Source organism: Myotis brandtii, unplaced genomic scaffold, assembly GCF_000412655.1.
Source record: "Myotis brandtii unplaced genomic scaffold, ASM41265v1 scaffold1704, whole genome shotgun sequence".
Lineage (NCBI taxonomy): Eukaryota > Metazoa > Chordata > Mammalia > Chiroptera > Vespertilionidae > Myotis > Myotis brandtii.
This window is the reverse complement of record NW_005356277.1, coordinates 163,136-180,030: the sequence shown is the minus strand read 5'-3', so window position 1 is coordinate 180,030 and position 16,895 is coordinate 163,136. Positions and strand designations below refer to the sequence as shown.

Sequence of the window (16,895 nt, the reverse complement as noted above, 5' to 3'; positions counted from 1 at the left end):
TGCACCAGGCCTCTATCCTATATAGTAAAAGGGTAATATGTAAACTGACCCTAACAGCAGAAAGACTGGGAATATCTGGTCACTATGACACACACTGAACACCAGGGGGCAGATGCTCAATGAAGGAGCTGCCCTCTGGTAGTCAGTGCGCGCCCACATGGAGGAGCTCTGCTCAGCCACAAGCCAGGCTGATGGCTGCCAGTACAGCGGTGGTGGTGGGAGCCTCTCCTGCCTCCTCAGCAGTGCTAAGGATGTCTGACTGCAGCTTAAGTCTGCTCCCTGCTGGCAAGTGGACATCCTCTGAGGGCTGCCAGACTGCCAGAGGGATGTCTGATTTCCATCTTAGGCCCAATCCCCTGGGGAGCAGGCCTCAGCCAGCAGATGGTCATCCCCCGAGGGGTCCCAGACTGTGAGAGGGCACAGGCCGGGCTGAGGGACCTTCTCCCCCCCCCCCCCCCCCCCCCGCCCAGTGCACAAATTTTTGTACACCGGGCCTCTAGTATTCTATAAGTCCAATATTAAGAGATAAAAATATAAAAGAGTGGGCAAAGAACTTGGACATGTACTCATAAAAAAGATAAGTAATATCAAATTAATACAAGAAAAATGCCTAGAAACTTTAATCATAAAGAAAAATACAAGTTTTCTTTTTAATAAAATGCCCTTTCATGACTCAGTAGATGCAGACAAATGATTGACAACATGAAGTGGTGACAATACAAAATGACAATACAAATAAGGAACAATTATAAATCTCATAAATTGATGGTGGAGGGTGAAAAGTATTATAATGTTAAATGTACATTCTGCTACACCCCTCCTATGACTTAAAAATTTCACTTTGTAAAGCATACAAAAAGGAGAAAATAATACAACCTGCTAAATAAAATTATAAGGGACAGAGAATGCAGCAATGGATATTGAGAAGTGGTCTGAAAAGAAGATGGAAATAAGATACTTTCAGAGGAGAGCCAACATAAATACATATTTTGACATAGTTATTGTAAGAAAGTATTTTTCTAACTTAAATTTCACAAAATTTCACAATGAAAATCAGTTAGTAGTGTCATTATGTTTCCATTCCTTATTTCTGTAATAATATTTTCTTCACACAATCATAGATCTGCTTAGTTCTGACTCCATATATGACAGGGTTGAGCATTGGTGGCACTATGACATAAAGATTGGCCAGGAGTATGTGGATATAGCGAGGGACATTTTGGCCAAAGCGGTGTGTCATGAAGGAAAAGAGGGCTGGTGTGTATAAGGCAAGAATTACACAAACATGAGAACCACATGTGCTGAGAGACTTGAGCCGGGCTTCATTGGAAGGAAGACGGAAAACAGCACGGAGAATCTGAACATAAGAAAGGGCAATGGATATAATGTCAAACACTAGATTACAAATTGCACATAAACCATAAATAATATTGATCTTGATGCTGGCACAAGATAGGCGAGCAAGACCCATGTGCTCACAGTAGGTATGAGGAATGACATGATTCCCACAGAAGGGCAATCGCAAAATGAGAAATACAAATGGAGTCACAACAATAAGTGACCGCACTACCACTCCAAGACCAATCACAGACACAATCTTGTTGGTGAGGATGGTGTTATATTGGAGTGGATTGCAGATGGCCACATAACGGTCATAAGCCATTACCAAGAGGACTGATGATTCCATCAGTGTAAAATTGTGAATAAAAAACATCTGGGTGAGGCAGGCATCAAAGATGATCTCCCTGAGATTGAACCAGAAGATTCCAAGCATCTTAGGGATAGTAGCTGTGGAGAGACCCAAGTCAATGGTGGCCAACATGGCCAGGAAGTAGAACATCGGCTGGTGGAGGCTGCTCTCAGCCTGGATCACAAACAGAATAGTGAGGTTCCCTATGAGTGCAATCATGTACACAGCACAGAAGGGTAAGCCAATCCAAATGTGGAGCATTTCCAGTCCTGGAACCCCCAGCAACAAGAAGGAGGCAGGGTGAAACTGAGTGTCATTGGGAAGAGACATCCTGATAGGTAATGCATAAGTCTTCAGAAATTTATGTTCATCCAATATACGAGCCACCAGGGAGTGTTCTGTAGCCTTGAAGAACTAAATATAATTTAAGAACACTTAAGCCAACTTCTCTCATTATTGTTATTATCACCAATGGAGTTATTATTACCAATAGAATCTCCCCTTCAAGTTTGAGTAATGTAGGATTCTGCCAGCTTATAAATATAGTGATGACAATTAGTTCCAGTTAATTAAATGACAACACACAGGGATAATAACTATCAACAAAAGAAGGAAGTCATCAACATTTATGACAAAATATAAAATGTACTTTAAAGGGTTAAAATTGGTCCATCTGATAGTATGGAGCCATGTTTTTATTGATTTTTTTTTTTTTTTTTTTTTTTTTTAGAGAGAAAGGTTTTTTGATTACCTTGTGAGTCCCTATTAACCTTTTGTTAACTTGATTTGTGTTAGAGCACACAAAGATTGATGGAACACATCCTCTCAGCATCCTGTATCATCATTTAGGGGGACAGTATAATTTTGTGTTCAAGAACAAGGGCTCTAGAGTCAAAACACTTCTATTGTTGCTAAAAACTTCTAAAAGTGACATTAGAAAAGTTATTTGGCCCAGCCGCTGTGGCTAACTGGTTGAGCGTTGACCAGGAGTTCATGGTTCGATTTGCAGTCAGGGCACATGCCTGGGTTTCGGGCTCAATTCCCAGGAGGTATGCAGGAGGCAGCTGATTGATGATTCTCTTTCATCATTGATGTTTCTATCTCTCTCTTTCTCTCCCTTCCTCTCTATAAAATCAATTAAAAAATAAAGAAATAAAAGTTATTTGCATTTGTGCATATATATAAGTAAAAGGATGGGAATTGCTCTGTATGTATCTAAATTTAGAAAATACTAACACCATTAATTTCATTATGGATAATTATTTTATAATCTCTTCTGTTTTTAAAGTCCATAAAGGAAACTGTACAAATCTAAACTTTTCTCTGTCTAATTAACCCTCTCTCCCAATGCACTGCCTTTCAAAATATGAGAAAAGATGAGAGTTACCTTGCACATAACTCAGGGAAAATTAACATTTGTCATCAAATAAAAGCTCTCGCAATCTTACAGTATTCTACCCTTAGGTTTATGCATATATACATTGAGCTAAAGCATTTTTTTCATGTTTTCCCTTTTTTTGGTCTTAATATAAACCTCTTTTTATATATTTTATTCATATTTGTGATTCCATAACCATTCTCATAATTCACATAAACTATAACCTTCACTTCTACTTGTTCTATCTTATTACATAATTTAAACACATTTTATCAATAGAAAATATGTGGACAAATTATGTAGTGAAAACATTCACACTGAAATAAATGTAAAGGTCCAATCACATAAGATAAATCTTGTCCTTATTTGCAATCAGAAATTAAAAATTAAAAATGATTATAATTCATACATTATATTTTTAAACAACAGAATATGAAGATTTATGATAACGAGTTAGTCTGTGTTAAAGAGTGACTATTGTGCACAACTGATTGGAGAAAATTAACCTAACATTTAGTGAAGATTGCTTAGTAACCATTATTATTAAAGGCAAAAATTTGGGCAGAGCAATTTAACTACTTGCCATAATAGGGACTAATATTCACATATACACATGGATGTACTAGTATATATAGTGACTCTTATTGTAAAAGTGCCTGTAGTAAAGTAGAAGTTGAAACATTGAAAGTGTCCATTAATAAAGCAATATTAAACTTAAAAATCTGTGGCATTTTTTTATGTAGTATGCAGAAGCACTTAGAATAAAGTATATTTATATAAACTGACAGAAAAACATCTAAATGAAAAAACAAAGTAGAAATTTGATTTTTTTCATTAACATTAAAACACAATAAAAGCAAACATATGCATGTGTATTTATGAATGTGGTCATATAAATATACACATTTAAATATAATTATGTATATTATTATATAATTATGTATACTATTATATAATACTTTATATATATGTATATATAACCAAATACACATACATATAAGTATACATATACACTTATAAATACAGAAACGATCTAAAAAGGATCATATTTAAGTTAGGAGATGTCTAAAATGTGGGATGGATGGAAAGGTATACAGACAGCATAATTTAGTTGTATCACTATGATTTGATTTTTTTAACAGTGCCAATGTATTCTATATATTCATATATTACCTGTGTATTTTGAAGTAAGTAGATTAATAATGCAGAGTTACAATTGTATTCATCAGACAAAAAGGAAATTACAAATAAGATTTGGCCTTCCATGTCGTCTAAAATATTAAGAATTTTTCTAAACTCTTGAAATACAGTTTCCCTTATTTCTCCACATAGAGAACTGTTCACCTATTTAATTCATGGAAGTGATGACATGTGTTTGTTCTTCATGATATATCTTCACACACAAAACCTCTCAGTAACTTGGTTAGAATCGAAGACTACTCACATGTCAGCTCCTTGAATTTATTTTTCTAGAAACTTTTATCCATCAATCATGGCCATCTTTAGTGTCCCTATGGTCTGTGCTCTTACCTGTCTCCTATCTCGTCACTTTTGTTTTATATTTCTGCATATTTTTCCTTTATTATATTACAAATTCTTACTTGGCAGAGGACATGCATTTTCACACATTTGCTGTTCCAATGAATGAATAAAGAAAAAGAGAAAGGGAGAAAATAAGAGATTTCTATTCATTTTCTGGTAAATAATTTCAATATAAATTTAAGACAGTGAAATCACAGTGAATCTATTTTAGGCCACACTATTTCTAAACACTGTACATTAACAGTTTCCTTGATTATAATATTAAATCTTTCAAACACACTCAGGATCACTCTTCAACACAATTGAATTCTGTCTGCATTTTGTCCCTTATCTAAATACAGGATAGAGAAAAAGACAGAATGGAGTGAAACTTATGTTTGCTTTTGGGGAGGAATAAAGTAAAGTATAGTATCTTCTGCATAAATTCTATACTGTATTCCTATCAATCTCTTAATAAAAGTAAAATAAGTCTGCGTGAGTTGGTTTATACTATGTATTGTATTATTTATATTGAAGACATTACCATTTAAAACTTAAGGGAATTTCTGGATAATCACAACAGATTAAAAACAAGCAAAGAATATTCATTTAAGTTTCCTTAAAATATTCTACTATAAATTCAAGGAGTTGGAATTTGGACCCAAGTATAATTATAATATTTGTAATCTTCACATTATCCCTTAAGAGATGAGTACTCCATAGGATTTTGTAAATGTAAAACAACAATGCATGCAAGGCTGCTTTGAGCAGCATGAAACATTGCTCAAGTATCATAGATTTATTTGCTCAGAATGTATGATTGATGCATCTATACTCCCAGCCTTGCTTCATCAGCCTTCCTCGGATATACTAAACTAAGCAGAGACACCCATGCCTGGATTTATTCTCAAAGAAAGTTGGAGTCTAATCCCAATCCATAGCAGAGTAAAACAGAGGCAGTTACTCAGGCGTCACAAACCCAAATGGGTTCAGTTTTCCTAAGAAAACTTACACAAGCTTGTTTCTCACTAGAGTCCTGAAACCACGACACAGTGAGAGTGACTGCACATTGTCATACCTCACCAGGGGTTCTGTGAGGATCAGGATGAGCACCTACCTGGTTTGAGGAAGACATTAGTTCTCACACAAGACTTGCAACTTTTCCGAATGGCTCAGTTATAGACTTGTCTCCTAATTTATGAGACTCCCATGGGTATGGAGTGGAGATGGCCTCCCTATGGTGTCAAGGAAAGAAACCATTGGGAGTTGGAGATGTGAGTTCAGAACTCAGGTTCTAAGTCTTTAGAGTTCACTTTAAAAAAAAACTTTTTTATTTTTTAGTTGCAATTGACGTACAATGTTATATTAGTTTCAGGTGTAAAATCCAGTTATTAGACATTTTATGACTTACTAATTGCATTTTAGAACTTAATAACTTATCATCCAATTTAATCTAGTACCCAGCTGACATCATACACAGTTACTAGAATATTATTGACTATACTCCCTATGCTGTACTATACATCCCCGTGACTGTTCCGTAACTACCAATTTGTACTTGTTATTCCCTTCACCTTTTTCACACATCCCCCTCCATCTGGCAACCATCAAAATGTTTCCTGTATCTGTGAGTTTATTCCTGTTTTGTTTGTTCATTTATTGTTCTTTTAAAGATTAAATTTTTGATAGATATGCATTTGCCATTTATTATTCATATTTTTATATATTTTTCTTTTTCTTAAAGAAGATCCTTTAACATTTTATGTAATACTGGTCTGGTGGTAATGAACTACTTCAGCTTTTCTTGTCTGGGAAGCTCTATCTGTCCTTTGATTCTAAATGAAAGTTTTGCTAGGTAATCTTGGTTGTAGATTCTTGCTTTTTATCACATTGAATATTTTGAGCCAACCTTTTCTGGTCTGCAAAGTTTCTGTTGAGAAATAGGCTGGGAGACCCCTTGTAGGTAACTAACTGCTTTTCTCTGCCTGCTTTTAGGATTCTGTCTTTGTCTTTAACCTTTGGCATTTTAATTATGATGTGTCTTGGTGTGGGCCTCTTTGGGTTCATCACTTTCTGTGCTTCCTGAACTTGTATGTCTATTTCCTTCACCAGGTTAAGGAAATTTTTCATTATTATTATTTCACATAGGTTTTCAATTCCTTGCTCTCCCTCTCTTCTCCTCCTAACACCTTAATGATGCCCATGTTGGTATGCTTAAAGTTGTTCTAGAGACTCCTTATACAATCCTAATTTTTTAAAATTCCTTTTTCTTTTTGCTGTTCTGATGGGGTGTTTTCTGCTTCCTTATCTTCCAAATCTCCAATTTGATCCTCTCCTTCATCTGCTCTCCTGTTGATTTCCTGTAATGTATTCATTTCAGTTAGTATATCCTTTATTTCTGATTGGTTCTTTTTTATGCTGTTGAAGTTCTCTCTAAGTTCAACTACTCTTCCCCAAGTTCATTGAGCATCCTTATAACCAGTATTTTGAATTCTACATCTGGTAGATTGCTTGTCTCCATTTTGTTTAGTTCTTTTTCTGGAGTTTTGTTCTGTTCTTTTGTTTGGGGCATGTTTCTTTGTTTCCTTATTTTGACTCCATGTATTAGGTAGAGCTGCTACATCTCCTGGGCTTGGTAAAGTTGCCTTTATATAATAGTGTCCTGTAGGGTCCAGTGGCACAGGCTTCCTGATTACCCAAGCTGGACACTCCAGGTGCACCCTCTGTATGAATTCTGTACACCTACCTGTTGTAGTTGAGCTTTGATTGCTGTTGGCATGTCAATGTGAGGGATTTAACCCCAGGACGATTGACTGCAAGGACTAGCTTCTATAACCATGGAGGATCAGCTGTGCAGGGGCCCACTTCATGGAGCAGGACTTACTGCAGCTGATCTCTGGTGCTCATTGAGTTTCCTTCTTGAGTGTATTGATTGTGGAGGTGGTTGGTTGGTGCTTCATTGTGGTCTGAAGCTGTCCACTAGATGCACTGGCTTTGGAACCTCCTAGAACTGTGGTCGGCAAACTGCAGCTTGCGAGCCACATGCTGCTCTTAGGCCCCTTGAGTGTGGCTCTTCCTAAGCCTTAAGAGTACCCTAATTAAGTTAATAACAATGTACCTACCTATATAGTTTAAGTTTAAAAAATTTGGCTCTCAAAAGAAATTTCAATCGTTATACTGTTGATATTTGGCTCTGTTGACTAATGAGTTTGCTGGCCACTGTCCTAGAAGATGCAGGCCAAGGTCAGCCACCATCTGTATTCTACCTGGGGCACTAGCCATCAGCTATAAAATGATCTGTAGATGGCTGCTAGTTGTGCAGGGCTTGGAGGTGCCCAGGAGAGGCCAAGCTTAGTGAGAGGCACAGTGTGACTTAGTGAAAGGTACAGAGCATACTGAGGCCAGATGATACTTGTTTGAGAAATTTTAAGCAAGTGTGAAGCATGAGCCAAGACAAGCCATTCATATAGAAAAGCCACTGGAAGCAGCTTGGGTGGGCCCACAAGTTAGGTGGGCTGGGGTCTCAGGGAATTATCAGGGCAGAGCTCCTGCCTGCTCTGTGGGGGAAAGGCTCAGAAAAGGAACAATGGCCTCTGCCAGCCATTCTGTGTGGGAGAAAGCTGCCCCTAACGATCTCATCCTGATACTTCAGTTCCTCCCCTTAGTTCCCTGGTTCCTTTCGATCTGTTGTTCTAGCACTAGAGCTCAGAGTGATGAGTCCAAGAAAGTCTGTGTATGGGCCCTTTAAGAGAAATGGCTGGGACTCCAGCAGTCCTCTGTCTCACTCAGCTACAATCCCTACTGGTTTTTACAGCCAGGAATTATGGGGACCTCTCTTTCTGGCACTGGGACTCAGGGTGTTCTGGTGGTGGGGGGGAGGGGGGTGCTGAGACTCCTCTCTCCTCAAGGGGGACCTCTGCAACTGAGATACCCTCCCTATTATTTATTTATTTATCCTCACCCTAGGATATGTTTCCACTGATTTTAGAGTGAGTGGAAAGAGAGAGAGAGAGAGATTGGTGTGATAGAGAAACATCGATCAGTTGCCTCCTGTATGCACCTTAACAGGTGATCGAACCTGCAGACTAGTAAGTGCCCTGATCAGGAACTGAGCCCACAACCTTTTGCTATACAAGACTTTGCTCCAACCAACTGAGCCACCTGGCCAGGGCCCTCCTATTTTTTATCTGCCACATGTGAGTGTGGGACCAGCCTGTTCCATACCACTACTTCTCCTACCAGTCTCCAAGTGACTTGTTATTTATATCTTTTTTTTTATAAATATATTTTATTGATTTTTTACAGAGAGGAAGGGAGAGGAATAGAGAGTTAGAAACATCGATCAGCTGCCTCCTGCACATCTCCTACTGGGGATGTTCCCGCAACCCAGGTACATGCCCTTGACCGGAATCGAACCTGGGACCTTTCAGTCCGCAGGCTGACGCTATACCACTGAGCCAAACCGGTTTCAGCTTGTTATTTATATCTTTAGTTGTAGGACATCTGTTCAATTAGATTTCAGTCAGTTCTGAATGATGGTTGTTCTATAGTTAGTTGTAATATTTTAAAAAAATATTTTTTATTGGTTTTTTACAGAGAGGAAGGGAGAGGGATAGAGTTAGAAACATTGATGAGAGAGAAACATTGATCAGCTGCCTTCTGCACACCTCCTACTGGATATGTGCCTGCAACCAAGGTACATGCCCTTGACCGGAATCGAACCTGGGACCTTTCAGTCCGCAGGCTGACGCTATACCACTGAGCCAAACAGGTTAGGGCATTAGTTGTAATTTTGATGTAGTTGTAAGAAGATTCAAGTACTGCATTTATATATGCTGCCATCTTGACCAGAAGCCCTAGAGTTAACATCTTCATACCAGGGGAATCCAAGAAGGGTTGGGGGAGAGAAGGTGAGTCTTTCTTTATATTTCTCTGAAATCATATGTATGTATCAAGGAAGGAAATCTAGTGTATAATCCCTTCATTTTAAATAATGCCTTTTTATTTCTACTATAGAAAGACAGAAAGAAAAAACTAACATTAACCATAATGTAACCTTGATATTTCATTTAACATTATTCCATGATTTTCATATTTATATGATTTTGAATATTTCAATCATGTTCAGCTTTAAATTTTTATATCGTGTTGTGATATATATCTTAATTCTTTTCATAGTTCATCAGAATAAATTTCAAGTAAAATATTTAATTATATGGAATAAAATTGAATTTTGATGAACATTTAATTGCACCTAAACATCAATGTGGAAAATTTGATATCTTTAAGCATGCAATCCTCTCAGCAATCTAGATTTAGTGTGCTTTCACATGTACTCCAAGCTCCTTTAAGATATCTGAACAATTTTTTAAAAATTTTATTAAATTTATTGGGATGGCATTGGTTTATAAAATTACATAAGTTTAAAGTTTACAGTTCTGTAATATATCATCTGTATATTGAATTATGTATGAACCACATAAATTCAAATATCTTTCTGTCACCATATATTTGATCCCCTGTACTCTCCACTATCTACCCGTCCCACCCTCCTTCTCCTCTACTAACCACCATAGTATTGTCTGTCGAGTTTTTGTTTGTCTTATTTGAACAATTTTTAAGTCTTTTTTAATGTCAATGCTACCAAATTTTAAAATTCAGAACTTGAAATTATATAATTTTATTTTTACACTTAATTGTATTCTTTATGTATATCTTAAGTATGAGATTTCTATAAATCACAATGCAAATTTGCCTATTCCCTAAAATTTATCTGTAAACCTAAATAAATACCTGTGTCACTTTAACAGTTATTTGAAGATATGCAAAGAGGTGGGAAAAATTTTGAGTTGCATGACAAGCACATCCCCAGCTGAGTTTGAACAAGGTGAGAGTCTAGCTTCTGATTTTTAGCTGTAAATACATGTCATTTTTGTATTCTATTCAGTGCCATGTTTTTTTTGTTTGTTTTTTTTTGTTTTTTTTTTGACAACTCCACTGTTTAAAATGGCCCCAAGGACAGCACTGAAGTGTAATGGACTAAATATTTTATTTATTTATTTATTTATTTATTTATGAAATGCAAATAAAATAATACTTTTCTAGTGTTCTTAAGTGCAAGAAGGTTGTAATGTACTTTATGGAGAAAATACCTGTGTTATATAGGCTTCTTTCAAGTATGAATTATAACACTGTTGGTTGTGAGTTCAAAGTTAATGAATGAAAAATATGGTACACCCAGACAAAGGAAGAGGGAATTTGTCTATCTGTATATGAAGCCATGCTGGAATGTACTAAAGAAAATTCTGTTGTGTGTGGTAAAGGGATGAAAAAGAGGCTAAATTTGTGGGTTCATGAGATAACAACTTATAAAAAAAAGGTGAAGTGGACAGCACTGTTGCAAGGTCAAAGATATTTACCGTTATATCACCATCATTCACATAAGAATGTGAAAAACATCACATTCTTATTTACTGTGCTGGCTAGCTAGCACATTTCAAAAGGCATCAAGGCATGAAAAGCAGTCAACCTACTGCTGAGGCAGGTTCTGCTTATCAGGAGGCCAGAGAAAAAAAATTTAAAATGTCTGCTAAGTGTACAGGAGAAGGATTCTGTGAAAGAGCAGGTTTTCAACACTGATGAGACTGGCTTGTTGTGTAAGATGTTATGAATGAAAGTATATAATACAAGTGGATGCCTAAGCTCCTGGCTTTTAACCATTTAAAGGCTATGCAATTAATAATTTGTAAGAACTATGTATTAAATGAGGTGTCTTTAAGGAGAAACACACTTAAAACAAGATTGCATATTTATTGATTGACAAAATGTGACAAGAGGCTACAGGAAGCTAATTCTGCATTTCCCTTAGGAGCAATAGCTCTATTTTTTAAATTTAGTGTTCAGAATGACTTTATAGAACACTAATGGGAATAATGAGAATCGACAATGTGTTCCTGTGAATACATATATATGTGTGTACACACACATCCGCACAAACACACTGTCCGGGGGTGGGCTTGCTCTCTTTCCCCCATGGGAGAACTCATGGGCTGAGGGAATCTCTCCTGAGCAGAGCAGTGCTAGGTGGGAGGAGGGGTGATGTTGGTAAAGTAAAACTTTACTTCATATTCTTTCAATCTGTCTTTTCTCCTTCTATGCTCCACCGGGGTCATATAACCTCTCCTCTGGATTCTGGAACTCTCACAAAGGTTGTTATCTTGGTGTTTCCATGGGGGGTGGATGGAGAGGAGGGGAAGGGGGATACTACCTTCTATTCTGTCATCATATTACCCTAAATTTCACTTTTCTGCCTTCATTTTCTTAGAAGCCAGAGCTCCTTATTTCTCTCTCTTATTGAGTTAGAGCCAGATTAGACACATCCTCAGAGACCTGTGTCCTTTACAAAATGCCTCTAGGGGATTTTTTTCCATTGGAAGCTCCTCCCAGGCAAAGAGCAGTGCCCTCAAAAACTGAGCAGGTTGAGACAAGATAGAGACAGGATTCCTGGTGCTCAGCCCGGTGAGTCTTCCCCATGTTGCAGCCCTCAGAGCACCCTTACTTCACAGTGATGGATGAAGGAAGAATGAAGCGTAGGAGAGGAAGAGAAGAGACACAGGATACGCTTTGGGGAAAGAAGACTAAGGCTGAAACTTAGGAAATGAATAGGATCACATTTTAAAGGGGCCATATAACACTAGACTTCAGCCTGAATCCTTTTGTTGTGCATTTTAGAAAAATCAATTTCTTGATATCTAAAGAATGACAGATAACATAGTATTTTTTGGAATAGGTTCAAAAATATTTTGAATGAATTACTTGTTTAAAACTATGAACATATTTATCTTATCTGTATTTTATAGGTAATAATGCTCATTGTTTGCTTTCTTTTCATTACAGAGTGAGTAAGTTTTAAAGTTAGTTTCAATGCAATTACTCTGATGGTGGAGCTCATGCTTTTAAGCGTTGCAAAGTTCTGTGCTATAATAAACCCACGGAATGATGAGGATTTAAAATAGTTCTATCAGAATACAACAAATGTACTGATTTTAAAGATATTGAAGAAGTAGAATCAGTTGTGTTTTTAAATGCTTGGGAAGGGAGGAAGATGCTATTCAGATTTTTTGATCTAGTCAGTTCATGGAATAATAATGATGCAGGACAAACAAGTACAAAAGTTCATTTTTCTGTATGTCTTCAAATTATTGCTACACTGTCTTTTTACTTAACCAGCTTATAAGGCTCTATTGCAGAATACAATTATCTGAGTTGAGAGATATAATTTCCTCATTATTTTATTTTTGACCACAGAATATAATACCATCCTCCCCTCTAAAAACAACAACTAAAAAAACCTCACAAAACCCAGAAAGGCAGCTTATTCTCTTCTTTAATGATGAGCTCTGCCCCTACTAGCTAAAGTAATTCTTATTTCTTGAGGATCTAGTGCACATAGGAATGATGAAAAAAGGAAAACATTGTTTTCTTACTTTTCTGAGACTATTTGCCTACATTTCTGATCTTCTGAGATGTTATTTATGAATAAAAGAGCTTTGTTTAATACAAGGAATTGCCATTGGAACTTACACTGATAAATCACAGAAAATTTTGCTTTCATAATTGGATCCTACTTTCATTCCTTATGTTGTCCATGTCACACCATTTTGCTGTTCCATGACCAGGCCAAAACATCATAGTAGGAAGACTATTCCTTTGGACATTTCACAGAGTGTCTCACTCAAATGGCATCTAATGCTCTTAGATCCCTTTCCAATATTTAACATTTGTCCTAAGACAGGGGTGGGCAACCCCAGGCACGCGTCCAAAACATGGCAAGCCAGTAACTTTTGCTGGCACATGAAACCCTCTCTTATAATCTTCCATTTACAATTTTTTTCTTAATATTGACTTTTTTATTTTTCAGATAAATTCAGTGTAGGTGCATCTTAGATAAATAAATAATTTTACATAACAAGTTATCTTAAAGACCACAGACATGGCTGACTCTGAAATACAGTTGATTGAATTTCAGAGTAGCTCAATTTGGAAGCAGAAATTTATTGACCTTAGAGTTGACTTGGAAAGCATTGAAAAAAAGCGATTAGAGACAAGTTATCTTAAAGACCATAGACATGGATTGACGAGAGAGGGGAAGAGCAATTTCTATGCCTCTGCCTTAACTCTCCCTGCCTTCCTAGATCCGACCAGTGTTTTGGTTTCATCCACATATGCTTGTGAATCTTTGTTCTCAGTGATGAATTTTGTTAAGTCTCGTAATAGGAGTAGCCTGACGGATGAAAGTAGTAGCTCGTGCATATCTCTGAAGGTCACGAAATATAAACCTGATGTAAAATCTCTGTCATCAGTGATGCAGCAGCAAAAGTCCCACTGATAATATCAAACGGAGTCATAAAGTTTTCTGTCGGACTATCAGTGTACATGTATACATTAAAAATAAATGTATTTTTCATCATCATATACTGTGTTTTTGTTGCTCGAATGAATTTTATTATTTCTTCAAGGTTCTTCACATACGTACACCTTAAGAGATATCAAGTAGGCGTAACATGTTCTCAAAAAATTAGGGTTGGCACACAGAAGAATTTTGAGTCAGAGTATTTGCTGGGTTTGGCATGTACTCACAAAAAGGTTGCCCACCCCTGTCCTAGGAGTTCCTTGTTTCCTCACCCATATTGTACTTTCCTTTTATTACGTATTTATCATGAACAGGAAGGGCACTCTTCTTGGTTTTGTTTCCCAGGTATCAGTGTCTTCATAATATCACAATTGTCTTAATGAAACTGTGATCATAATTAGTATTGTTCTTTGGAATCCTCCAGTGATGCTAAATCATGAAAAGGCACTTTTTACTATAAAACAGTTACACATAATGAATGGTCAAATGCTTTGAAAATACACACTCTAAGGTACATGAAATTACATAAGAACAGTGTAAGTATCATTGAAAATGATTGATTCAATTTGTTCAGAATATGTTTTCTATCTAGTTTCTTCTTCAAAATATTTGCCATGTATCTTAAACACTTAAAGTACAATTGCTTCAGATTTATAGTGAGGATACTGATATCTCTTTTTTAGATATATGTGAGCTTAAAAGAAACTGTGTTTGAGTAACTGTGTGTGAAAGAGGGGGCTGTGTATATATGACATGAGTGTGAGGCATGGATTATATTTTTCTTATGTCCATTATCTTTCCATTTCAACTGAATTATATTCTCTCCACTTTCTACTTACTTTTTATACACCTTTATTAATTATAAGCATTTTAAACATTTGGCAAGTCATTTAAGCTATTTCAGGTTCAGATCCATATGTAAAAATTCAAGTTAAGTGTGTTTATAAAGATTAGGGTTGATATTTGCAAAGGTTCTGACAGCATTGAAAGTGGTAGGCAATACCTCAATAAATGGTCATTGATAATGTTGTTTTCACTACATTTACTTCATATTTTGTAATAATAAGAAGTAAATATTAACAAATGGGTTGATTTTAATCTTTTAGATTTATTTTTAGTATTTGAGAACACATCTTAACGAATCTGGGTGTTCATCAGCACTTACTGCCCATCTTGTATGTTAACTTGAGTGTTACTATTCAACCAACCAAATGGAATTAATAGAAATAACCATTTATAGAGGCTGATAGAGCCCTTTGAATGTTAAAATTGAAAGTAAATTATGTTGGTGATGATAAGAAAAGGTAATTAATGAAGCATGTATTAACGCAAAATCTTAGCAATTACCAATGAGGTAACCATTGCAAAGGAGACCATTCTTCTAACAGAGAGAAAACAGTGTCAAGAAGGATGAATATATTATATAGAGTTTTTTATTACAATCTATGTGTAATTTCTTTCAAAGCCTTCTTATTGATAATTTACATCATCACTTTGCTTTTTAGGTAGTACATTTCTAATTGTGTGAATTAACTAAGAAAGAGAATATTCACAATTGTATGCTGTCCTTTTTCTTTAGGTTTAAAACATTGCAGAGTTTTACCTGGTAACCTACATACAGGTTGGCAGAAGCACATTTGGAAGGAACATGGACTTATGCATTACCTATCAGGATGTCCCTTCCCAATGACACTCAGTATCACCCCGCCTCCTTCTTGTTGCTTGGAGTTCCAGGACTGGAAACGCTCCACATTTGGATTGGCTTTCCCTTCTGTGCTGTGTACATGATTGCACTCATAGGGAACCTCACTATTCTGTTTGTGATCCAGGCTGAGAGCAGCCTCCACCAGCCGATGTTCTACTTCCTGGCCATGTTGGCCACCATTGACTTGGGTCTCTCCACAGCTACTATCCCTAAGATGCTTGGAATCTTCTGGTTCAATCTCAGGGAGATCATCTTTAATGCCTGCCTCACCCAGATGTTTTTCATTCACAACTTCACTGGTATGGAATCTGCAGTCCTCTTGGCAATGGCTTATGACCGTTATGTGGCCATCTGCAACCCACTCAGATATAGCACCATCCTCACCAATAAGGTCATTTCAATGATTGGTCTTGGTGTGGTAGTGCGGTCATTTATTTCTGTGATTCCATTTGTATTTCTCATTTTGCGATTGCCCTTCTGTGGGAATCATGTCATTCCTCATACCTACTGTGAGCACATGGGTCTTGCTCGTCTGTCTTGTGCCAGCATCAAGATCAATATCATCTATGGCTTGGGTGCTATTTCAATCCTAGTGTTTGACATTGTAGCCATTGCCCTTTCTTATGTTCAGATTCTCCGTGCTGTTTTCCGTCTTCCTTCCAATGAAGCCCGGCTCAAGTCTCTCAGCACATGTGGTTCTCATGTTTGTGTAATTCTTGCCTTCTATACACCCGCCCTCTTTTCCTTCATGACACATCGCTTTGGCCGAAATGTCCCTCGCTATATCCACATACTTTTAGCGAATCTTTACGTTATAGTACCACCAATGCTCAACCCTGTCATATATGGAGTCAGAACCAAGCAGATATATAACCATGTGAAAAAAATATTATTTAAAAATAAGTAATTAAAAAGAAATAGTGCCTAATATATATGAGATGAAATGCCTTATTATATTAAATTCAGTAAATTTAAATGTGCTTGACATAAATGTTTCTTTATTTTGGCTCCTTTCTGTAAGCATTTTAATGAGTTCAAACAGTCAAAAGTCTAAGCTTTGTTATCCAATTCATATGGCAAAATATGGCTCATCAGTCTTTATATGTAATTATTTTTATCAATGGTATCAGTAAATATTAAGTAGGATTTACAGAATGTGCCTTATTTCTGTGCACTAGCTACTCTATAT

The 16,895-nt window shown here is 36.6% G+C and overlaps 2 protein-coding genes across 2 annotated transcripts; one reads left to right on the top strand and one right to left on the bottom strand.

The window, feature by feature from the left end:
- Window positions 1-1,084: 1,084 nt before the first annotated feature.
- LOC102251487 (olfactory receptor 52E2) lies at window positions 1,085-2,020 on the bottom strand. The gene has a single exon (XM_014537054.1). The coding sequence runs from the start codon at window positions 2,018-2,020 to the stop codon at window positions 1,085-1,087; it is 936 nt and encodes a 311-aa protein (XP_014392540.1).
- Window positions 2,021-15,674: 13,654 nt separating this feature from the next.
- LOC102251199 (olfactory receptor 52E2-like) lies at window positions 15,675-16,613 on the top strand. Its single transcript, XM_014537051.1, has one exon. The coding sequence runs from the start codon at window positions 15,675-15,677 to the stop codon at window positions 16,611-16,613; it is 939 nt and encodes a 312-aa protein (XP_014392537.1).
- The last annotated feature ends 282 nt before the right edge of the window (window positions 16,614-16,895 follow it).

Coding starts and splice junctions, on each gene's coding strand:
- LOC102251199 (XM_014537051.1), top strand. CDS start 15,675: ATGTCCCTTCCCAATGACACTCAGTATCACCCCGCCTCCTTCTTGTTG.
- LOC102251487 (XM_014537054.1), bottom strand. CDS start 2,020: ATGTCTCTTCCCAATGACACTCAGTTTCACCCTGCCTCCTTCTTGTTG.